The sequence below is a fragment of the Oncorhynchus nerka genome, linkage group LG2 (genome assembly GCF_034236695.1).
Source record: "Oncorhynchus nerka isolate Pitt River linkage group LG2, Oner_Uvic_2.0, whole genome shotgun sequence".
In the NCBI taxonomy this organism is placed as follows: domain Eukaryota; kingdom Metazoa; phylum Chordata; class Actinopteri; order Salmoniformes; family Salmonidae; genus Oncorhynchus; species Oncorhynchus nerka.
Window position 1 is genome coordinate 71583080 of NC_088397.1, and position 26306 is coordinate 71609385.

At 40.8% G+C, this 26306-nt stretch overlaps 1 protein-coding gene across 3 annotated transcripts; it reads right to left on the reverse strand.

Moving 5' to 3' along the window:
* Positions 1-8995: 8995 nt before the first annotated feature.
* Positions 8996-26071, reverse strand: LOC115141614 (protein FAM219A-like). 3 transcript variants are annotated; one of them, XM_029680669.2, is made up of 7 exons: positions 25789-26071; positions 18438-18573; positions 14496-14598; positions 12503-12593; positions 11548-11631; positions 9959-10034; positions 8996-9431 (listed from the first exon to the last, which is right to left on the reverse strand). In XM_029680669.2, exons 2-7 carry the CDS (start codon positions 18438-18440, stop codon positions 9249-9251), a joined length of 540 nt encoding a protein of 179 aa, XP_029536529.1. In that variant the 5' UTR covers positions 18441-18573; positions 25789-26071; the 3' UTR covers positions 8996-9248. The 3 variants fall into 3 exon arrangements, with proteins under 3 accessions (XP_029536529.1, XP_029536520.1, XP_029536511.1); XM_029680660.2 differs by lacking the exon at positions 18438-18573 and having other exon boundaries at positions 9980-10034; XM_029680651.2 differs by lacking the exon at positions 18438-18573.
* Between the last annotated feature and the right edge of the window lie 235 nt (positions 26072-26306).

Consider the following 26306-nt stretch of genomic DNA (forward strand, 5'->3'; position numbering starts at 1 on the left):
TGTAACATGGATCCATAGTATACTAGTTGGAACATGGATAAAGAGTATACTGGTTGTAACATGGATACAGAGAAGACTAGTTGTAACATGGATATAGAGTATACTAGTTGTAACATGGATACAGATAAGACTGGTTGTAACAGGGATACAGAGCAGACTGGTTGTAACAGGGATACAGAGCAGACTGGTTGTAACATGGATAAAGAGTATACTGGTTGTAACATGGATACAGAGTATACTAGTTGTAACATGGATACAGAGCAGACTGGTTGTAACAGGGATACAGAATATACTAGTTGTAACATGGATACAGAGTATACTAGTTGTAACATGGATACAGAGCAGACTGGTTGTAACAGGGATACAGAGCAGACTGGTTGTAACATGGATACAGAGCAGACTGGTTGTAACATGGATACAGAGTATACTAGTTGTAACATGGATACAGAGAAGACTGGTTGTAACAGGGATACAGAGCAGACTGGTTGTAACATGGATACAGAGTATACTAGTTGTAACATGGATACAGAGAAGACTGGTTGTAACAGGGATACAGAGTATACTAGTTGTAACATGGATACAGAGAAGACTGGTTGTAACATGGATACAGAGTATACTAGTTGTGACATGGATACAGATAATACTGGTTGTAACATGGATACAGAGTATACTAGTTGTAACATGGATACAGAGTATACTAGTTGTAACATGGATACAGAGTATACTAGTTGTAACATGGATACAGAGTATACTAGTTGTGACATGGATACAGAGCATACTGGTTGTAATATGGATATAGAGTATACTAGTTGTAACGTGGATACAGAGTATACTAGTTGTAACCTGGATACAGAGTATACTAGTTATGACATGGAAAAAGGAGAGATAATCTCCTGATCATAAATTGTACTTTGGGGCTCTTGTTTCAGGGCTATTTATTTAGTTGTTCTTTCATTTTGTTTTTCTGTTTATTTATGTTTTATGTGAGACATGTTTTTGAGCAAATATTATTATCAATACACATATTTAGTCATTTATCAGTGACATTGTTAGTGTACGGAAGGAGTTTTACAGCCAAATATTTGTTATATTTCCTCTCTCTCGGTCTCTCTCCCACACTTCCTGTGTGGACAGGCGCCATGGATATCACGATAATTCACAATCATTGAACCACAAATCCCCAAAACATGGATATCCTGCCAACATAAAGCCATATAAAACATTTCTTGTCACTTAAAGAAAAGCTAAGAACGTCAACCTCTTGTTGTTCCCTGTCTGAAACTCAAATAATGTCTTTTGTGGAATATTACTCTGAAACTACACTGTGTGATAGCAATATTGCCTGCCCTTGACATAACCTCAATGGAATTAAATAAGGAATATGTGCAGTTTCAATAGTGAAAAAATATAACTATGTTAGAAGAGAGAACATGCACCTCGGTTTGAATGGTCTTCTACGTGTCAATCAATACAAATTCCATGACTTCTCATATTGTACTCCAAAACTTGTTTCCCCCTAGATGACTAGTGCTCATGTCTTGGTCTCGTGCACAAGCCATTGTCATGTGAGGTTCAGACTTAACCAATGCAAAATACAGCCTTTTTCACTTATCATCCCAAACATCACTTACATTTTTTTAAAAATGAAAATCATGTACTAGTATTTGGACACTGTCTGCTAGTTTATTTACTTAACATTAGGTTGGTAACTGATCTGAGCTTAAGAAACCAGGTATATAAATATATCTTGCTGACTTCAGATATGCTCTGGATAAGAGCGTCTGCTAAATGACTTAAATGTAAATGTAAATGTAATGCACCGCTACATGGATTTTCCAAGAGAAGGCCTAGGTTGAAAGGGTAAGGGGGACAAGGTAGTGTAAAAATAACTGATTTATATTTAGTCTTTGGATCCCTCTGGTGGATGTACTAAATACCAACATACAGTCTACTACTGTTCTTACAAGTCAGTGGTTCGTTTGTATACTGTTTACAGCATCACCTGATGCCGACTTCGGTTCCACGTCATAGCAGTGATTTATGAAGGTTCTACTCCTACTACTTCAGTTTTCCAGTCTCATCACCATATGTTTTTGTTGTAGAGCCTCAAACGCCGACATGCAAAATCTCTTTGTGTGAAAGGTTGAAAAATAAAGTAGATGTAATTGCTAATTAAATAAGAGGGTTGTTTATTGGAAACAATTTTATCTCATCATAAACAACTTCCATAAGTCCTTAAATGATAGAACAAATAGGTTACTGAAGCCAAAGACAATAAAAAAATAATAATAATAAAAAATATTTAAAAAAAAAAAATATATATATATATATATATATATGTGTAAAATAATAATTGACAAAAATGAATTGCCCAAAATCCTCAGCGTGATTAAAATGTACTGATTTGTCAGAATTCTTAAAACCTCAGGGTGCCAAACTAAAATCTGATTTTGGTGCAGAATGTCCAGAACTGCACAGAACAAAACTATAAATGCAACATGCAACAATTTCAAAGATTTTACTGAGCTACAGTTCATATAAGGAAATCAGTACTGGTACTGGACCTTTGGATGCATATTGACATTTAACAGCTCCCGCTGTCTAGACTAGTCTGCACATGAAGACTAGTGGGTTCCAGACACTTAAACACATTATGCCCATTTTATAAACCCTACAGAATCCGTCCAACCCCCATTCATTCCCAGCAAATAGCCTAATTAATGTTAGCTAATCAACATGGATATACAGTGCATTCGGAAAGTATTCAGACCCCTTAACTTTAAGTTACGTTACAACCTTTTACGCTACAACTATTTCCCCCCCTCATCTACACACAATACAAATCAAATTGTATTGGTCACAAACACATGGTTAGCAGATGTTATTGCGAGTGTAGCAGCAAAATACTAGTGCTTCTAGTTCTGACAGTGCAGTAATATCTAATGAGTAATCTAACAATTCCACAACTACCTAATACACACACATCTAAGGGATGGAATAAAGAATATATACATATAAATATATGGATGAACGATGACCGAGCGGCATAGGCAAGATGCAATAGATGGTATAACATGCAGTAAATACACATATGAGAACAGTAATGAAAGATATGTAAACATTATTAAAGTGTTATTATGAAAGTGACTAGTGGGCCATTTATTAAGGTGGCCAATGATTTCAAGTCTGTATGTAGTCAGCAGCCTCTCTCTGTTAATGATGGCTGTTGGCCTTGAGATAGAAACTGTTTTTCAGTCTCTCGGTCCCAGCTTTGATGCACCTGTACTGACCTCACCTTCTGGATGGTAGCGGGGTGAACAAGCAGTGGCTCGGGTGGTTGTTGTCCTAGATGATCTTTTTGGCCTTCCTGTGACATCGGGTGCTGTTGATGGAATATGTAATAGGGGGAGGGCTATTACTCCACCCAAAAATACAGCATGTCATGAAAAAGGGACAAAGCCCCAAAAAACAGGTATATAAAATATACAGGGCGAGGTTTAACCTCTAATAATTATGCGGGACGAAACCTGTAATAACACTACACGGGAAGAGACCCGAAACAAGAAGTGCACAATACACATAGCACGAAAGCCGAAAACAACAAAGCACAGGCCTCGACAGTCTAGGTCTCGGTAGTTCTGGTCTTGACACCGTATCTGAAAGACGATCAGGTGAACCAGCAACTCATTGTTATGGTCCATATTCTCCTCTACTAACCTCTTGGTATACAGGAAGTTATACTTCCCACTGCCAGTCATGGAGAAAAGAAGATGGTATCTAGAACTAAAAGAACACAAGTGTCACTTCATATACCCAAACAAAACCTGACTAGCATTTTTGATTATATAAGGTTCTAAGGCCTATTTCTCAAATTTGATGATTTGAAACAAATGTAATATATGATATGTGATTAATACTTTTCGTATGATCTATAAACAGTGATAATATATAATATAAATAATAATAATAATATATGCCATTTAGCAGATAATTTTGTCCAAATCAACTTAAAGTTATGCGTGCATGCATTTTACATATGGGTGGTCCGGTGAATTGAACCCACTACCCTGGCATTGCAAGCATCATGTTCTACAAACTGAGCTACAATTACTCATTAATGATCTGTACAAAAAAAACTAAAAGACACTGTGTGTGTGTGTGTGTAACTCAGGGAGGCTGGCTGTGGGGGTTGTTGTAAAGTTTCTGGAAGAGACCGACCAGCTCAAGCAGGATGGTCACTCCACTACCGTTGGAGTCTGCTCCATGACAGCCACTGTTTCACACACACACGCACACAATGTGAATAAATGTCTATTTCACTAGTGCATACACAGTGTGATGTTGACTTACTGGAGTAAGGCTGTATGAGTCATAGTGGGACGAGATTACTATGGTGGGCACATCCTCTCCAGCACCAGGAAGTACACCCCGAAGGCACAGTGACCAATCACAATCTGTACACAAGTCTGACATGGCTATGTTGGGACCAGTAGGCCTAATAGAGTATTTCACATCCAATTATCCTTTTGAAACCAAATTGCATGATTCATGCATGCATAATACGCCATAACAATTAGCTGATTTCCTTGGTCATAGACAAGGTTGGAGAGACATACTCACCTCCAGAGTGATGATTGTGTTGTCAGTGATCGGCTTGATGTTGCTCACTAGAATCTGAAATAGGGTGGCTGTGACCATACACCATATACCGTCGAGACAGAATGAGAAATTCAATAAAAGAGAGAGGGAGAGAGAAAAATTCAAGCTGTGATGTATGAAAGATGCTGAACCAATTAAATGTATGACTATTCAAATCTCATTTTACATTGCGCTATATGCACTCCTCCTCCTCCTCCTCCCTCTTCTCTCCTTCCTCACAGTTTCTACCCCTTTCTTTCCTCGCCCCCCTCTCCAAACCTACTTTCCAAACCCTCCTCCTTTCACCTCGGACCAGTATAGAGGAGGTGAGGGTGGCTGCGGCGTGCTTGACCTCTTCGGACATATAGAGGTGCTCGTCCTCCATTCTCGCAGGAATGATGGTAGACTGCAGCAGCACTTCGCTCTCACTCACCATGAAGCTCTGTATAGAAGTAAAGGGTTAACGTTATATTGGCGTAATGTGCCACACACATCCAGAACATGTCAGGTGCCGGGTAGAGAAACAGACAATGGCATAAACCCGCAGATTGTCGTATACACCCAAGTGATGGATATTAAAACAGAACGGACGGGTGTAAACTTTATACTGGTGCAGATACTAAATAACTCTGGCCATGTGACCCTACCATGTTTTTCCTGCTGTATGTTGCATTGCTGCATCCTATAGGTGGTGAACTTAGGATACAGCAGGCAACGTGTAGGCATGCAGTAACTGAACACAGCAGTAGTGCAGCTGCTCAGGACAACATTCTCATTAAAATGGCTCCACGTCCTGATGATATCCTCGTACTGTCCTGTCACAGGAGCCGCTGTCCATCATCTGTCTCTGGGGATAAAGTCAGGCTAATCACCCCCTCTTCCCTCCCCACACCCTTCTGACCTGGCCCATAGTCACTGTCACACCCCCTTTCACTGGTGAACATAATTACTTTACACGCCCTTGGTCATTGCTTACAATTTGCTCTCAACATTTTTTTTTATCAGAAACTCTCACCAGGTGCAAACTTTACATCTGTTTTTTCAAAGATGGAATTATTTTTGGACAGAGCAAAAGACAACGTGCATTACAGAGTTGCTGACATTGTTCTATTTTATTCAGTTTTGTTTTTTCCCAGCCAGCACCTGACCATTGAATGTGCATATTTTTCCTGGAACTTGCATCACATCTTTTAATTCAGACCTCTGATATTTATTAGTAGACATGATACACTACACAGAACGATAACATTGTTACATACTGAAATTGTTTGCATCTTCTTTACAATCATAATAAGCGTCTGAATAAAAATAGACTATGGACAACCTTTTACATCCACAAAACGGCACTAAGCTCAAAATATTGTGAGTCCTGTAATATTCCGGTGCAGTTTCAGATGTAAAAGTGTTGCCCTCTGTGTCCATGTTAAAATGCATACCCATTTTTTCAAATAAATTAAAACATACCACTGGCAATAAATATCTTCCACTAAAATGCATTACTTAAGGCATACTCTACTTTAGTTAACTCAGGGGTGAGATTAAGTATGAACTCAGTTCAATGACAGGGGAAACTAACGCTTAGTTCTCAGCCAAAGCAGGTATACATTCCCATTGCATTTGCCATCGGGATGATGTTATCTTGAATGATGTAGACTAAGCGTTTTTCCATTTCGTGCCTACTGAACACAGTGTTCCCTGTTTTGTACCATCACAAACAAGAGGTATTTTCATTGTTTTGGATTGACCTGTTTGCACTTGAATTGTCCATCATTTGAGTGGATTAACACTGGAGTCAACCCTTCCTCATACCATTCATCGCACTACAGTGGAATGCATTGGATAACCAAGCGCCCAAAGCAGTATAGTAAAGAACATCCTTACATTTCCCATCCCTTTCTTTACATACAGTATGCTATACACAGTCTTGGATTGTTAGACATTCCCTTTCAACAAGTTGCAATTCTTCATGTGAAACATTTTACAGCGCACGCTGTGTTTGTGTACCGTGTGTACAGTGCATGTGTGGTTGCACAGACTCCTATGAATGGCTCGTAACTGTCGGTGGCAGTGAGAGAAGCACAAGGTGGCACTACAGCCTATTTCTGGAAGCACTAGTAGCCTAGAGAACATGGGCTGCTGTGGGTAAAGGTGGACATGTTGCCAAACCACTATCATTAGTACAAGTTTGCTGGTATCATCCCTGCTCCAGAAGTCAGAAGGAAGGACACATTCTCCATTTCAACTGGTATATTGATATAATCATTTATCACCATCTCTTGTTAACTTTCATGGGCATAATGGCCATAATGGATGGCTTCATTAAGAATGATTTATTTTACACCATCATACCAGGAAAGGAATGTGCCTTTGGCACAGTTAAACTACAGTACCCACACCCACTGGGTGTCAGGACTAGTAAATGGTATTACAGTATGGCAGGTACAGTACTCGTTAGCACATGATTGTGTTAGCACATTAATCCTATTAAGCACATTGGACAATGTGCTTTTCTTACCTATGTGTAATAATAATCATCTATTTTCATTCAACTGTTCAAAGCAATTTACACACACAAAAAAAGGAAAATATCCCAAGATCATAAGTACAATAGTAGACAAGTGAAGACAGCATGAACTGAAATTAACAATAAGTACAAGTAGAAGCAGGAAGAAATAATACACAATGATTTTTGAGCGGTAACTGAAACCTTTTAAGATTCAACGAAATATCCACTAAATAAGAAAAAATCATTTTCATTTCGACATTAGTAGAATGACACTAAATACACGCTGGCTTCACTAGCGTGGTCCCAGATAAGTTTGTGCCGTCTTGCCAACTCCTACGGTCATTGTCATGCCAAACAATGTGCAAGACAGCACAAACAAGTCATATACCAAAGTCGTAGATAAGAATAGTTATTCTGATGTCTCTGTATGTGACACACCTCACCTTCATGTAAAACAGAGATTTTGATGTCGATTTTTTAATTATGTTAATTATATTTCTGCAGGGGTGCGGATATCAACTCTAGGGGATTAAACACGTCTCACAACAACAGGGAAAGAATGAAAGAGGATAGAAGTAAGATAACTGCAAATCCCCTCAAATCAAAACTACTTTGCATTTCAACTAATGAGGTCCTTGGAATTGGAAACCTAAAATATATACATGGTCAAAAGTACATGGTCAAACGTATGTGGACACCCACTAGTCGAACATCTCATCCCAAAATAATGGCCATTAATATGGAGTTGGTCCCCCCTTTGCTGCTATAACAGCCTCCACTCTCCTGTGAAGGCTTTCCACTAGATGTTGGAACATTGCTGCAGGGACTTGCTTCCATTCAGCCACAAGAGCATTAGTGAGGTCGGGCACTAATGTAGGGCGATTAGGCCTGACTCGCAGTCGGTGTTCCAATTCATCCCAAAGGTGTTCGATGGGGTTGAGGTCAGGGCTCTGTGCAGGCAAGTCAATTTCTTCCACACCAATCTCGACAAACCATTTCTGTATGGACCTTGCTTTGTGCACTGAGCCCTGGAAAGGGCCTTCCCCAAACTGTTACCACAAAGTTGGAAGCACAGAATCGTCTAGAATGTCATTGTATGTTGTAGTGTTAAGATTTTCATTCGCTGGAACTAAGGGGCCTAGCACAAACCATGGAAAAAACAGCCACAGACCATTATTCCTCTCCCAACAAACTTTACAGTTGGCACTATGCATTCGGGCAGGTAGCTTTCTCCTGGCATCCGCCACACCTAGATTTGTCCGTCGGACTGCCAGATGGTGAAGCGTGATTCATCGCTCCAGAGAACGCATTTCCACTGCTCCAGAGTCCAATGGCGGCGAGCTTAACACCACTCCAGACGACACTTGGCATTGCGCATGGTGATTTTAGGCATGTGTGAGGCCATGGAAACCTATTTCATGAAGCTCCCGACAAACAGTTATTGTGCTGATGTTGCTTCTAGAGGCAGTTTGGAACATGGTAGTTGTGTGTTGCAACCAAGGTCAGATGATTTTTATGAGCTACGTGCTTCAGCACTTGGCGGTCCCGTTCTGTGAGCTGGTGGCCTACCTTGCCAGACATTTGTGATTTCATGGTGTTTATGTATGTAGCTGTATTTCCTTAAATCTTTTAAATGTTGTAATGCTGAAGTTGTTTAATTTTGGACATGATACACACTTAGACAACTATTCATTCTGTTCAATCAAATGTTTGTTATTTTCCCATGCTCACAGTGCATTGGCTGTTAATCCCTCCATACATACCGTAACAGAAACAAAGACTTTCAGGAGGACATGCAAAGGCGAAGATCTATTCCACAACAGGCAATCTTGGAAACACTGCATTCTTGAGTCCTTTTGTCCTTGTGTTTTATTCCAAGAATACTACTCAGACAAAAAAACCTAGTACCTCACTGGAACATAACAAACAAATGTACGCACATGTCCTACCATAGGAGTACATATTTTGTGCATTTTCACCCTTTTCATATCCACACTAATCCCAATAGACCTATTCTTCTGTTTTTTTCTCTCCCTCCGATTATTGCATTCTTTCTCCCTGTCGCCGCCCCAGTGGTGAGGTGAGCTCACTGCAGAGGGTGGAGTCATGGCGTATATTGTGGGAGGGGCAATTGGATCAGGCAGGCTGAGGAGGTGGTGGCTTGGCAGCATATGCAGGTGGGGTTGACTGATTTGGGCGGGATCAGATCCAGATCTTCATAGTCAGGGATTTCGTCGAGCCGGTAACCGTCCTTCAGAAGCTGGATGTTGAGATCCTGGTTGATCTGCTGCAGGGGACAGAGGAAAAAAACATAATCATTTCACAATCATAGTAATAAGAACCACACATCTCATTATTGAGTTGAAATCTTACTTGTTTTAGGTACAACACACGGAACTATAAAATTGCTATGGGTCGTGCTAGTGCTAGTCGTTGTATAGTCAGTCGTACACCTAACACCAAGTAATGGTGTCAAATGATTAAACTGTAGTGAGACAATAAGGAGAAAATGACAACTAAAACACATCTATAGACAGACACATATAGACGAATATATGAATAGAAATAAATGGTGATGAAGCATTATTGATGTCAGCAAGTGCTGATTGTAATGTATGGATAAATCATGACTGATAGAAACTCCTTAGTTATAAATTGACTAAAGTGAATGGTGGTCAGAGATGAGATTCAGGTTACAGGATAAAGGCCATGGGAATTAACATAAGCAGGACCGTGTCATGACAGGTTATGTAGTGCCTATGACAGCTTATAACAGGGTTAAGGTGAAATTAGCTGTATGTAGTGCATAGATACCTGGTCCCTCAGACATCTCACCTCGGCGGAGGAGTATCCAGACGAAGAGTATCTGGACATGTCAAAGTCATCATCACTGAAACAAGAAAAGATTAATAATAAGGTTCCTGGACCTCCCTAACACCAGGGGGCAACAGAAACAAGATTGATAGCAACAGTAAAAGAAGTCAAACATCCGTAAATAGTACAATATTGTACTATGGTGCTTAATTTCTAGACAAAAAGAGAAGAAGTCTCAACTCATTTTGGGATACATTTATTTATTTATTCTTTATTTAACTAGGCAAGTCAGTTAATGAACAAATTATTATTTACAATGACGGATACTTTCGAAATTGTTGAGTGTTCAGTGTTTCAGGGTATACTCTCCCAGAAAGATTTATGAAAATCAAAATGCAGTGCTATGTTATTTTATTTTATATCTCCAGGCATCTCCCTAGTAGATAATAAGGTACCACAAAGACTGACATTTCAGAAGGATTAAATTTATTCTAGCAGAGACAACCAGCAGAGACAATCTGAAACCTTCTTCTGATCCTGACTCCAGTAATGAGTCAGGATCAGCATTCTTAATGACGCTGAACTCTATCAGACACGGCCAAACTCAAGACAACAACCTCAACACAAACACGTACTGTATGCACTTTCATGTATTAAAGCATGTGTTTACGTGTTTCTTAGTGTGCGTTCGAGTAAGGGCACATAACATAATACAAAAGCGTGTGTGAGAGAGGAGACCGAGAACAACAATGAGAGTGAAATTGAGTGTGAGTGTGTGTAAGAGAGACAAAGAGAGAACAACAGAAAGAGAATAACTGAGGGAGTGAGTGTGCATGCATAGCTGGAATAAGGGAGACAAACAGGTGTCTCTCTCTGTGTGTGTGTGTGTGTGTGTGTGTGTGTGTGTGTGTGTGTGAGAGTGAGAGTGAGAGAGTGAACATTACATTATCATTTGGATGGGTGCCAGAAAGCTGGGATCAGTAAAGGAGATCCCATCGGCTGAGAACATGATGGAAAACAACAACAACACAGGGTGGGGGACCCATGAGTGCGTCCCAAATGGCATCCTATTCCCTTTATAGTGCACTACTTTTGACACAGGCCCTAATCAAAAGTAATGCACTATTAAAGGAATAGGGTGCCATTTGGGACACAAACCTTCTGTCTCACACACTACTACACTGTGCAGGGAGCACAGTAGGAGGGAGGACCCTGAGCCTCTTTTCCCGGCGGTACAAATCACAAGCCCTTTAATCCGGCACACTGGGAGAAGATTTCCCCTCATTTGGGAATGCCTCTGCCTGCTAAGAGAGAGGCTCGGAGCAGAGCTGTAACTGCAAACGTTTCTCGAGTCGTGTCACTCTTTTTTCTGGCAGGGGCTACTCTTTCAGGCTGTATGGAATTCAGGAAAGTAGTTCCCCATGCATTGTGACAGCGCTTTAAAAGGCTGAAGGCTCACAGTGGACCTCTGGAACAGGGCTGTTGGACGCGAGTTTTAGAGAAAGTAGCCCAAGACATTAGCAAGATGTGAGATTTGTTTCAATAAGGATTCTTTTTCTCGCCTTGTTTAACATTACATTCACTGTTACCTGTCTGTGTCCAGTGTTACCAGGGGCTTCTCATCCGGGCTGGTCTGGTCTAAAGAGGAGTAGCCTTTGTTTGGCACCACCAAACTAAAGAAGATGAGAGAAGAAAGTCTTGGAGATTAGAAGCATAAAACATAGGAGGTGTGTGAAGAGGAGGTGAGAGCCACCAACCCTGTAATCAAATTTAGCAGAAGATAAATGGGGGTACTCCTCAAAGTCAAATCTTAGCTAAATTCCAGTTACTGTGGCGCCAAAATGATGATATTCTGGTTTCCTCTTCTGATCTCTTGAATACAATAGACACGTGGCTAAATCTGGGACAAAACTGTGATATTATAAATACCATGAACCAGCCTCAACATCAGCAGCAGCAACTGTCCTAGTCAGCCACAGCGAGGGTTAGCACTCTCCTAGCCTGGTTAGTGCCCTTTGGGGTAATCTCTGGCCTTCAGAATAATGTGGCTGCTGCCTATAAACTGGGGCTCTGGGTTTAGAGGGAGCTGCTCTACCATATCTGATAATCCACCCAGGGACTAGGATTTACAGACAAAGGGAATGGGCCCCTGTTAGTGGGTTTGACTGAACCAGGCCCAAGGTTTTTCAACTAAAGTGAGTCTGAATGTATCATTCACAATACACAAGGATACCATTTCTAAAGTCCCTGTTTGAAATATTAATGGTTTATGTTTTAAATGTTAAGTGTTATCATAAACACTGGTTGGCTGTCCCCTTGCAGGGTTGGTGTAGAAATTCTTTGAATGGCTGTTCTTTCTCTGCATACGAGTTTACAGACAAACCTTTCTCTAACTTGTTATAGAATTTCAAATTGAAGGGACTGTACAAAATGTTACAAAAGAAGTCAACCAAGCACCAAGCTGCCGTGAAATGACGTCGGGACAAATAATAAAAAGAGCATGTTAAAAGCACAGGAAACCAATAGTGTGATCTTTATTGTTACCGTGTTCTGGCCATGACGTTGTTCTTCTTTGGTTGGTGGTTGACGGGGCTATTCTTTACTGATCCCTTCCTGGCCAGCTCTCTCTGTTTCTCTGCCAATCACAGGAGATTCCATCATATATATGAATGAAACTGTCACCCCATTGTCATCCGGGGAGTCCTTCCTGCTCAACACACAGTACTCAACTCAAAGCCTCCTGTTTCAGTGCAGACCGAATCGTTTTGCTATCTGACGTAAAACGATGACTGTCAACCCCATCCCCCTTTTTCGATCTGTATCAGGTGAAATACTACTACCCTTTTCCACAATTTATTCAATTTATTTGCTTGTTCATCTGCTTTTATTCATGTAGTGCAGGGATGGGCAACTTTGATGGGGGTGGGGGCCACAAAAAATCTGAACTCATCATGAGGGGCCGTAGTTGCTCACGGGTCTGCAATTCATGCAATTCTATTAATTTTCCGATGGGGAGAGCAAAATTAACTGTTTTACAGCAAATTTCCTACAATTATACACATTTTGAGACTGGCTAACAAAATCAATGGGGGCCCCTCGGATGGTAATTCGGCTATGATTACTAAATTTAGACAGCTGTCTGCTAGACTAACTTACCAAACTAAAATTGTTAAGCTGACATGGGATAATTGAGTGGCTGTCAGTGACTCACATAACATGAGAAAAACTGCTGACGCACAACCAAATTCTAATTTGCAACAGTTAGTCATCGACTGAGTAAAACAATTAAATAAGTTGCCCATTCCTGCTTTAGTTGGTCTATAATTTATTTGTTAACATTCAGGTCTATCACTACCTTCTACCTGAAAATGACTCAAATCAATATAAGTAGGCAACTGCACTGCCACACTGGTTGTGCTGACACAGAACACTGTGGTCATTGATACCTCATATAAGCCTAGCCCTACTGGAGGGGCATGTCAGTAGTTATTGTAAACTTTGGGCTTGACCTCTATATGACTTCCACACTGTGGAATGTGTGATTGGAATTCCCCTGCAGTGCAGTAAAGAATAACCAAGCTGCCAAGAGATGATTGTGATGCAAAGCCCAATTACCATAAACCTGACACTTTATTTACTTAATCTCTGAAGCACAGTGCTGCTGACCAACTGAGTGCAGGAGAGACAGAGGGAGGGAGATATGGTTATGGGATTGGAAGTTGTCACCTCATTGCTCTTTCAAAGTTGTTGCCCCAGAATACAGTGAGTAAATTCAGCCTGCCACTGCTAGACTGTCAATCAAAGAGGATCTTTATGTAGCTCCAGCAGAATCTGGGTATTGGCTTTGGCCAATAAACCCCAAACAACCATAGCAATGCTCAGGAAGATAAATACACTAAAACTTTATTCATGGAGGAAACAGCCCAGATATTCATATTCAACTATGACAATATCAGTCAGTAGCTCTATGCCGAAACATTCCACACAACGTGGTAAAGGAATAATGTTCCAGAAATACAGTTCATGGCAAAGAAGAATTGCATCACTTCAGTGCATCTGGCAGAACCTGCCTTTCTACATGGTTCATGCATGAAGTGCTGCATGTGGCCTAATAGGAAGAAAAGCAATATCAAAACCGTGAAGGTTCAATCCCACTTTTGTATACACCCATCAGAAATATGTATTGTGCTCACTCACAGAACACAGCGTTGTTGCAAAATAATAGATGAACTACTGACTGAGAGAATTACTTAATGAACTAATTAAAAGGGATACTGTGAGATTCTGGCAATGAAGACGTTTTTCAATTTATGAATTCACTCAAATGCTACAGCTGGTGGTTGTATGTTGTTAAACTGTATATTGACTGACAGACTGAATGATTTAAAAATGGATAGACAGATGGTCTTAGTGAAGGTCACCATGTGTTAGTAAACACAGGCACAGTGATGCTGTGATGCTGTACATATGTAAGGAACGAGGAGTGGAGAGGTGTGTGTGTGTGTGTGTCTGGTGGAGATGCTATAATAAGGCTCACCTATTTTCACTTGCAGTGGGGAGGGCTTGTAGTTCATGGCCACTGTCTCACCTTCTCTAGTGTCAGAGTCGACCTCAGAGGTGTCGGATGCTGCTGGGTCCTGCTGCAGAACAAAAACAGATGATACTTTTCCCATGTTTGATAAGGACATTTTCTATTAGATGTGTTCACATTTCAAGATTTGCTGTGGTTGTTTTACATTTGACCCCTACGGCACAAATCAGCTTCCAAAACAGGCAAACCATTGCAGCATAACAACAGGTGGAAATAGGGGGGGGTTATATTTTACTGTTCAGGTTAGGCTCTGCTCACGTGAGGTGAAAGCCGGTGACACAGGCCACTGTTCAGTGTGTGTACGTGTATATGTGCCTGCCTGTGACTCTGCTAGGTCAGTTGCCACTGCCAGAGCACTCTACTGGCGAGGCTGAGCTGGGAGTAGGCCAGTGTGGCTTTCTGTGAGTGACGGCACCCGGGGGTCTGTGACAGAACAGAAGGTATTCCTTTTGGAGCTCCAGTGGTAAGAGAGAGGGAAGAGCGTCCCAAATGGCACCCTATTCTCTAAAAAAGTTCATTACATTTGAGTAGTGCACGATAAAGGGAATAGGGTGCCACTTGGGACACAGACAAGAACTGCTGGGTGGTTGAGGGTCTGGTTGGCTGACTGGTCGGCCTACACCACTGACAGAGCCCTGCATTATGTTCACCAAAAGCCTAGCCCTGTTACAGCCAGCTAAAGTAGGCCGGAGTGGAGAACCCACATGGGCGAGGCCTGCAAGGCAGCCTGATAAAAACGCTGCATCCTCTCATTTACATTTAAGTCATTTAGCAGACGCTCTTATCCAGAGCGACTTACAAATTGGTGCATTCACCTTATGACATCCAGTGGAACAGCCACTTTACAATAGTGCATCTAAATCTTTTAAGGGGGGTGAGAAGGATTACTTTATCCTATCCTAGGTATTCCTTAAAGAGGTGGGGTTTCAGGTGTCTCCGGAAGGTGGTGATTGACTCCGCTGTCCTGGCGTCGTGAGGGAGTTTGTTCCACAATTGGGGGGCCAGAGCAGCGAACAGTTTTGACTGGGCTGAGCGGGAAAAAATGATACAGTACTGCTGAAGTAGGCTAGCTGGCAGTGGCTGCGTTGTTGACTTTGTAGGCTAGCTGGCAGTGGCTGCGTTGTTGATTCGGGGGCTAGCAGTGTTGATTACGTTACGTTACGTTGCGTTAAAAGAACGACAATAGCTGGCTAGGTAACCTAGAAAATCGCTCTAGACTACACAATTATCTTTGATACAGAGACGGCTATGTAGCTAGCTATGTAGCTAGCTACGATCAAACAAATCAAACCGTTGTACTGTAATGAAATGAAATGAAAATGTGATACTACCTGTGGAGCGAGGCGGAATGCGACCGGGTTGTTGAGTTCTAATCGGTAGACGTTGGCTAGCTGTTGGCTAGCTAGCAGTGTCTCCTACGTTAAGGACGACAAATAGCTGGCTGCGTTGTTGCAAAGAGAGACTGGCATGTGTAGCATTTATATCAGCCCTCTGGTTACAATGAAGAGCAAGACGTGCCGCTCTGTTCTGGGCCAGCTGCAGCTTAACTAGGCTTTTCCTTGCCGCACTCAACCACAAAACTGGACAGTAATCAAGATAGGACTAAACTAGAGCCTGCAGGACTTGCTTTTTGGAGAGTTGTATCAAAAAAGCAGAGCATCTCTTTATTACAGACAGACCTCTCCCCATCTTTACAACCATTGAATCTATATGTTTTGACATGACAGTTTACAATGTAAGGTAACAGCAAGTAATTTAATCTCATCAACTTGTTCTCTCTTTCTTTCTCTCTCTCGGAGGTCCTGAGCCCTAGGACCGTGCCCCAGGACTACCTGACATGATGACTCCTTGCTGTCCCCAGTCCACCTGACTGTGCTGCTGCTCCAGTTTCAACTGTTCTGCCTTATTATTATTCGACCATGCTGGTCATTTATGAACATTTGAACATCTTGGTCATGTTCTGTTATAATCTCTACCCGGCACAGCCAGAAGAGGACTGGCCACCCCACATAGCCTGGTTCCTCTCTAGGTTTCTTCCTAGGTTTTGGCCTTTCTAGGGAGTTTTTCCTAGCCACCGTGCTTTTACACCTGCATTGTTTGCTGTTTGGGGTTTTAGGCTGGGTTTCTGTACAGCACTTTGAGATATCAGCTGATGTACGAAGGGCTATATAAATAAATTTGATTTGAACAGCCACAACATTCATTACCAGATTCAGCTGAGGTCTAGAATTTAGGGAATGATTTGTACCAAATACAAATGCTCTTAGTTTTAGAGATCTTCAGGACCTGTTTATTATTGGCCACCCACTTCAGAACAGACTGCAACTTTCTGTTAAGGGTTACAGTGATTTCATTAGCTGTGGTTGCTGATGGGTATGTGTGACCGACCGGCTCAAATCGGTCTTAAGTAGCAAAATGTAAAATTGTGGCTTTTTTTATACATTGGATAAAAGTAGAGACTCAGAGATACAAAATGGTATATCAAACACTACAGTTGAGGAACAATGGGAAAGTAATTTTGCTTTGAAAGTTGATAAACTTTTGAGAAAATGGCCTTTGAATGTTTTGGTACTACTTCTGGAGAGCCCTTCTTTGTCTACACCCATTTAGCATTGTTCACACCCTCTTAAGCTTTAGCCAAACCCATTTCTTTAAGGGTTGATCAGAGCGTTCTGCAATAACAACAGCAGTCAAGCACACCTTTAACCTCTTAAGTCGACCCTCTACTTTTTTTAACATTCTGTTAAAAATCGCGCAACATTTCAGCGCCCTGCTACTCATGCCAGGAATATAGTATATGCATTTGCTTAGTCTGTGTGGATAGAAAACACTCAGACGTTTATAAAACTGGTTAAATCACTGCTGTGGCTTTACCAGAACGGCATTTACATCGAAAAGCACAGGAAAAACTGATCACTGAAAATGGGAAAATATATCCATGCGCTACTTGAACCCATTGATAAAGGTGAACCACAATTAATTGACTGAGGTTGCAGTACCTACAGCTTCCACACGGTGTCTAGAGTCTTGTCATTTCCCTTCGAGTTTTTTCTTGGTCAAACACATGCAGGGCACCGTATCTCCTCAGGTCTAGGACCGGATATTTTCGTTGAGTTTCTAGCCGGACATTTTTCCAGACCCAAATAGTGTTTATGGGACATCTAGGAGTGCCAACAAAGAAGATGGTGAAAGGTAATGAATGTTTTCTATTTTATTGTGCGGTTTGTGTAACGCCGAAATGCTAATTATTTTGTTTACGTCCCCTGCGGGTCTTTTGGGGTGTTACATGCTATCAGATAATAGCTTCTCATGCTTTCGCCGAAAAGCATTTTAAAAATCTGACTTGTTGCCTGGATTCACAACGAGTGTAGCTTTAATTCGATACCCTGCATGTGTATTTTAATGAACTTTTGAGTTTTAACTAATACTATTAGCATTTAGCATAGTGCATTTGCATTTCCAGAGCTCTAGTTGGGACGCAAGCGTCCCGAGTAGAAGCAAGAGGTTAAAGACGTTTATTATACACAGATTCAAAATAGCTATAGATAACAAATATGTGTTTTGTGGTTGTGACTCTTGACCATTTATTTTGGGACTGTTCTTAAATCAGAAGAATTTGGAATGGGTTAGAAGATTTTATTTGAAAAGGAACTACTATTAAAGTTAAAGTTACTATGAAAGACTGTGATATTATGTTTTATTTTGATCAAAATGATATGGACCCTGAATGAACTTTTATTGTTAATTTGTTTATTTTTAATGGCAGATCCTTTATCCATAAAATGAAGTGGGCAGAGACCAAACCCATCTTCACACTGTTTAAAAGATAGAATTGAAATATTATTTTGAAATTATCAGTAAGTGTAAAAACAAAAAAGCAAAATGTACCATAAAATAATTGATGTTATGTCCCAGCTAACAATGACCTGCTGGTCCGCCAGAGTTTCTTGGGTGGCACACCGTTAGCAGCTCGCAGCGGTCGGGCCTCCGGCAGCAGCATCGGCAATGGCTCATCTGTCCACTACTGTTCAACAGTAAAAGAAGTCAAACATCCGTGGAGGTCTGACCTTTAGTTGAAGAACTTCGGCATGTCGATATGCAGACGTGGTGTGTGATCCGCTGTAACACCTTCTCATAAATTGAATAGGTACTGCTACTATTGCTGAAAACAATATAAATATATATATATATACAGTTGAAGTTGGAAGTATACATACACCTTCGCCAAATACATTTAAACATTTACATTTAAACTCAGTTGATCACAATTCCTGACATTTAATCCTAGTAAAAATTCCCTGTCTTAGGTCAGTTACGAATGTGAAATGTCAATAATAGTAGAGAATTATTTATTTCAGCTTTTATTTCTTTCATCACATTCCCAGTGGGTCAGAACATACACTCAATTAGTATTTGGTAGCATTGGCTATAAAATGTTTAACTTGGGTCAAAACTTTCAGGTTGCCTTCCACAAGCTTCCCACAATAAGTTCAGACTGCTCTTACTCCCTCATTTTTCAGAATACAAGCCTGAAACAATTTCTTAAGACTGTTGACATCTAGTGGAAGGCATATGAACTGCAATTTGAGATCTAAGTCAATAGATACTGTAATGGCATTGAATAGAAAACTACAAAAAAAATTATACTGCCTGAATGGATTTTTCTCAGGTTTTCACCTGCCAAATCAGTTCTGTTATACTCACATACATTAATTTAACAGTTTTAGAACCTTTAGAGTGTTTTCTATCTAAATCCACCAATTATATGCATATCCTAGCTTCTGGGCCTGAGAAGAAGGCAGTTTAATTTGGGCACGCTTTTCATCCAAAATTGCAAATGCTGCCTTTGAAAAGCAGACGCTGAAGTAGTTCAAGAGGTGCCACACAAGTGTTATATTCAGCCCTTGGCTGAAGATTAACATTCAGAGAAATATGTTTTCTATGATTTTGAGGGTGATAAGTGGTCGGCAGAGGGGCCCAATTGTGCACTCCTCTTTCTAAAACACTTTAGAAAACCCCAGTACAGAAACTTCACGTTTATAGCGCACAATTCTAGAGCCTATGACTCCTACCTTCTTTTGAACCCCTTGATACAGCAAGGCGTTGCACCCAGTGTCATAGCTCAAGGTAGTAAAATATTGTGTTTTGTAGACCCCGCCTTCAACCAGAGATACATTGACAGTTTAAGCTTCTTATCCATGAGATTGGCTCAAATGCCAGAGGCCTTGAGTTTTGAAAACTCTGTGAAAGGCTGGTTCCCCCACTTCTTCACATCTGAGGAGAATCTACATTATATCGGATCTTATCCCAGCCCCGAAATGTACGTGTGTGATCAAATGTCTCCCAAAGAGCTAGAGAGATTCCTGACGTGGTACGAGACCCCTGTAGTTGTACAACTATTGCATCGGCATGCATGAAAACCTATAGTACACACTTTCTACCTACAGCCTCTATAGCTATCCCCTCGCCTGACAACTACCGACACCAATTCAAGTCATACTCTAGTGGGTCCATTCAATGGTTGGAGTACCTGGCCCAGGATAAAGACATTTTTATTCAACATGCTTTGAATAGGGGTGAGAAGGTGTTTGGGCCTTATCATGTAGATGGATACACACAGATTGACAGTGTTGAGACCGTGTTTGAGTACAACGGTTGTTTCTTCCATGGTTGTAAATCTTGCTTTGTGCCCAAGGACGTGTGTCCTAACCCAAAATACTTTTGGGGAAATGAACCAAGAGTTTCAAGACAAATTGGAATCTTTACAGGCTACTTACGGGTTAAAAGTTAATGTGATGTACGCATGAATGGATCGCACTCAAAAATTCTGATCCTCATGTTCGAGCCTTCCTTTCCAGCTATGACACACCAGAACCCTTGGAACCACGACAGGCCTTGTATGGAGGCTGTACCAATGCTTTGACATTGAGGTATGTAAGCGCAACCCGACGAGACAATAGGATATGTAGATTTTACATCACTTTATCCTCATGTAATGAGTTCCTCATGCTATCCTATGGGGAATCCTGAAATTATTCACCGCGACTGACTTACCCCAAATCTATTTTGGTCTGATCAAAGCAACGGTCTACCCTCCTAGGGGTTTGTTAATACCAGTGTTGCCTTACAAGGGACCTCAAGGAAAACTTTTCTTTCCCCTTTGTCGCACCTGCAGTGAAAACAACAACCAGGAAAACCCTTGTGATCACTCAGAGAATTCAACTGTCAAGGCTCTTTCTTGATCTAAGGCTCTAGAGATGGGGTATAGTGTGGCCAAAATCTTTGAAGTGTGGAACTTTTCCAGGAAATCAGACACACTTTTTAAAGAGTACATCAAGACCTTCTTGAGATGCAAGCAAATGGCTTCAGGCTATCCTGCATCGGTCACAGATCAAGAGAGCAAAGACAAGTACATTCAAGACTATCACGACAGAGAAGGCATACTTCTTGACCATGACAGAATAGAGGTCAACAAAACCAAAAGAAATGTGTCGAAATTGTACTTAAAATCTCTTTGGGGGAAGCTTTCACAGAGATGCAATATGCTAACAACGTCAATCATTAAAGACCCCGAAGGATTGTTGGAATTTTGTTTTTTCGGACCAATAAAAAATTTCACATTTTCATTCTTGAGTCAAGACATTGCCCTGGTGCAATGGAGATGTAACAAGAAGTGGGTTCTACCTCCGGGTAATGTAAATGTGTTTCTTGAAGCATTTTCCACGGCCTATGGCCGACTTGAACTGTACATGGAGCAGTTTCAGAGGTGGGTTCTGTACCATGAAACAGACTCTGTGGTCTATGTAAGCAAACAGGGTGATTGGAACCCCCCACTTATCAACTATCTGGGTGGTTTAACGAGTGAACTCTAAGATGGTGATCATATCACTGAATGGTGCACCTGTGGTCCCAAAAGCTATGATTTTAGGACTAAAGACAATCACGTGGTGTTGAAAGCCAAAGGCGTGACTCAAAACTATGAAAATGCCTGCGTATAAACTTGGAATCAATCACACGCTTGGTCGAGGGGTTCATAAATGATCGGAATAGTAACTTGGAGATTTTGAGCTCCAACAAAAAAATTGTTAGGGATATAAAGGGCTTCCATCTAAGGATTTTTTTTTTTTTTTACCTTTATTTAACCAGGCAAGTCAGTTAAGAACATATTCTTATTTTCAATGACGGCCTGGGAACAGTGGGTTAACTGCCTGTTCAGGGGCAGAACGACAGAGACAAGGACGTACCTTGTCAGCTCGGGGGTTTGAACTCGCAACCTTCCGGTTACTAGTCCAACACTCTAACCACTAGGCTACGCTGCCCCACTTACTAAAAGATTCAGGGTAGTCTATGACAAGAGACTAGAGGTCGACCGATTATGATTTTTCAACGCCGATACAGATTATTTATTATTTAAAATTAATTTGTAATAATGACAATTACAACAATACTGAATGAACACTTATTTTAACTTGATATAATACATCAATAAAATCAATTTAGCCTCAAATAAATAATGAAACTGGTTCAATTTGGTTTAAATAATGCAAAAACAGGGCCTCCCGGGTGGCGCAGTGGTTAAGGGCAGAGACTCTGGGTTCGCGCCTAGGCTCTGTCGTAACCGGCCGCGACCGGGAGGTCCGTGAGGCGACGCACGATTAGCCTAGCGTCGTCCAGGTTAGGGAGGGCTTGGCCGGTAGGTATGTCCTTGTCTCATCACGCACCAGCGACTCCTGTGGCGGGCCGGGCGCAGTGAGCGCTAACCAAGGTTGCCAGGTGCACGGTTTTTCCTCCGACACATTGGTGCGGCTGGCTTCCGGGTTGTGTATCGGAGGACGCATGACTTTCAACCTTTGTCTCTCCCGAGCCCGAGCGGGAGATGTTGTGATGAGACAAGATAGTAGCTACTAAAACAATTGGATACCACGAAATTGGGGAGAAAAAGGGTTAAAATTAATTAATTAATTAAAAAAATAATGCAAAAACAAAGTGTTGGAGAAGAAAGTAAAAGTGCAATATGTGCCATGTAAGAAAGCTAACGTTTAAGTTCCTTGCTCAGAACATGAGAACATATGATGGTTCCTTTTAACATGAGTCTTCAATATTGCCAGGTAAGAAGTTTTAGGTTGTAGTTATTACAGGAATTATAGGACTATTTCCCTCTATACCATTTGTATTTCATTAACCTTTGACTATTGGATGTTCTTTTATATGCACTTTAGTATTGCCAGTGTAACAGTATAGCTTCCGTCCCTCTCCTCGCCTCTACCTGGGCTCGAACCAGGAACACATCGACAACAGCCACCCCCAAAAAAGTGTTACCCATGCAGAGCAAGGGGAACAACCACTCCAAGTCTCAGAGCCAGTGACATTTGAAACGCTATTAGCGCGCACCCCGCTAACTAGCTAGCCATTTCACCTCGGTTACCCCAGCCTCATCTCGGGAGTTGATAGGCTTGAACTCATAGGACATCATGTTACACAATACATGTATGTTTTGTTCGATAATGTGCATATTTATATCCAAAAATCTCAATTTACATTGGCGCGTTATGTGCAGTAATGTTTTGATTCCAAAACATCCGGTGATTTTGCAGAAATACTCATAATAAACATTGATAAAAGATGCAATTGTTATTCATATAATTAAAGATAGACTTATCCTCTATGCAACCGCTGTGTCAGATTTTTAAAAAACTTTACGGAAAAAGAATAATCTGAGAACGGCGCTCAGAACCCAAAACAGTCAAAGAAATAGCCGCCATTTTGGCGTCAACATAAGTTACAAAAACACTATAAATATTCACTTACCTTTGATGATCATCAGAAGGCACTCCCAGGAATCCCAGTTCGACAATAAATGACTGATTTGTTCCATAAAGTCCATCATTTAGCCACTTGTTGTTAGCATGTTCAACCCAGTAATCCATCTTCATGAGGCACGAGCACTTCCTCCAGACAAAAACTCCAAAAGTTCTGTTACAGGTCGTAGAAACAAGTCAAATGATGTATGCAATCAATCTTTAAGATGTTTTTAACTTTAATCATCAACAAAGGTTCCAACCGGAGAATTTCATTGTCTGAATGGGAGCTAACACTCTTGTGACCGCGCGTCATGAGACCGAGGCTCTCTGCCAGACCACTCACTAAAAGAGCTCCTATGAGCCCCTCCTTTATAGTAGAATCCTAAAACCAGTATCTAAAGACGGTGAAATCTAGTGGAAGCCCTAGGAAGTGCAAGCACATAACTAACAGGGATTTCAATAGGCACTGTTTTGAAAATCGATTTCTCACTTCCTGTTTGGATTTCTTCAATGGGTTTGTCTGCCATATGAGTTATGTTATACTCACAGACCTCATTCAAACAGTTTTAGAAACTTCAGAATGTTTTCTATCCAATACTAATAATATAATGCATATATTAGCATCTGGGACTGAGTAGTAGGCAGTTCACTCTGGGCACGCTATTCATCCAAAAGTGAAAATGCTGCCCCCTATCCCAAAGATGATAACACACAGAAATACGAGCCTTAGTTCATTAATATGGTCAAATCCAGAAACTATCATTTCTAAAACAAAACATTTATTTTTTCAGTGAAATACGGAACCGTTACGTATTTTATCTAACGGGTGGCATCCTTAAGTCTAAATATTGCTGTTACATTGCACAACCTTCAATGTTATGTCATTATTATGTACAATTCTGGCAAATTAATTAGTTTTTTTGTTAGTAAGAAATGGTCTTCACACAGTTCGCAACGAGCCAGGCGACCCAAACTGCTGCACATACCCTAACTCTGCTTGCACTGAACACAAGAAAAGTGACACAATTTCCCTAGTTAAAAGAAATTCATGTTAACAGGCAATATTAACTAAATATGCAGGTTTAAAAATATATACTTGTGTATTGATGTTAAGAAAAGCAAAGATGTTTATGGTTAGGTACACATTGGTGCAACGACAGTGCTTTTTTCACGAATGCGCTTTTTAAATCATCACCCATTTGGCGAAGTAGGCTGTGATTCAATGATAAATTAACAGGCACCGCATCGATTATATGCAACGCAGGACAAGCTAGATAAACTTGTAATATCATCAACCATGTGTAGTTAACTAGTGATTATGTTAAGATTGATTGTTTTTTATAAGATAAGTTTAATGCTAGCTAGCAACTTACCTTGGCTCCTTGCTGCACTCACGTAACAGGTAGTCAGCATGCCACGCAGTCTCCTCGTGGAGTGCAATGTAATCGGCAGTCTATATAAGGTCCCACAGTTGACAGTGCATGTCAGAGCAAAAACCAAGCCATGAGGTTTAAGGAATTATCTGAAGAGCTCCGAGACAGGATTGTGTCGAGGCACACATCTGGGGAAGGGTACCAAAACATTTCCGCAGCATTGAAGGTCCCCAAGAACACATTGGCCTCCATCATTCTTAAATGGAAGAAGTTTGGAACCACCAAGACCTCTAACTCAATGACATATATACTTTTTTACATTGTTTGCAAACTGATGTGACACGTATTAATGCCAAAATAACATGTAAAACAGGCAACAAAAACGTGGGGCTCTGCCCCTCCTGTCCTGAATGATGGGTCGCCACTGGTGTGCATTAAGGTGTCTAATAGAATAAACGGCAAAAACAAATGTAGACTTATGTATGCATTACTAAAGCTTCCAGAATATTTTTTGCGAAGATGGAGGCGTAGTGGCTTCAAAACATCGCTGTCATCTAGTGTATATATAAATCATTGGCTGGGACTATGCATCAGCCGGAGACAACAGCTATTCACCCCACCAGCAGCAACCGTTAACATATCGAAGCGAGCTCTTCCCCATCCCCAATTCATAAGAAATAACACGTCACCAGTTTAGTTAAAGACTAATCGATGTCAACGATGGCCAGACGATGTCCATTCAATCAAATGTTATCGGTCAGAAGCAATGCAAACGACGACTCCATAAAATCATTGATTGACATTGTCAAATAGAATGGGATCATTGATTGACATTGCCATATAGAATGGGTTCATTGATTGACATTGTCATATAGAATGGGTTCATTGATTGACATTGTCATCTAGAATGGGACCCCAGCAAGCAGCCAGCGACTGGTGATTTGTATGAAAAGGATGTTCGACAAACCAACCCGTACACGCATTTACATTGTAGTTCTAGGCTTAATTGCAACATAATTTGAACACTAAAATGTAACAATAAACGCTACAACACATTACACTTACCAAGGGCTGTGTCTCTGTTACTGGGGGTACTTGGAACCTATCCATTTCTTTCTCCGTCATTTTGACGAATCGTTCGTTACACCGCCAAACCGATGTAAAGATCTAAACATTTGTAAGCATAAAAATAATCAAATAAGGCCTTAGTTTGTCGCAAGAATTATCTGTTAGTTTGCATGATTCTAGTTGGTTTCTGCCTATAACCACACAGTAAGGCATCAGTGGTTAATGAAGGCATGGTCCGAGGTGACTCAACCAAAACAGACAGAGATACGTCGATACCATCTTCCGGGTCTGGAAAAATATTTACATTATTCATGAAACCACCATCCAATGATGGACGAGCGATGGCAAGATGGGCTAATGCATGAAATAATCAATCTAAGAAATCACAAGAACGTCGACAATATAGGTATATATTATTTGATATATAGATCCAATTATATGACATATAGTCTAGGCACACTATTTTACTTTTATTTAACTAAGCAAGTCAGTTAAGAACAAATTCAAATTTTCAA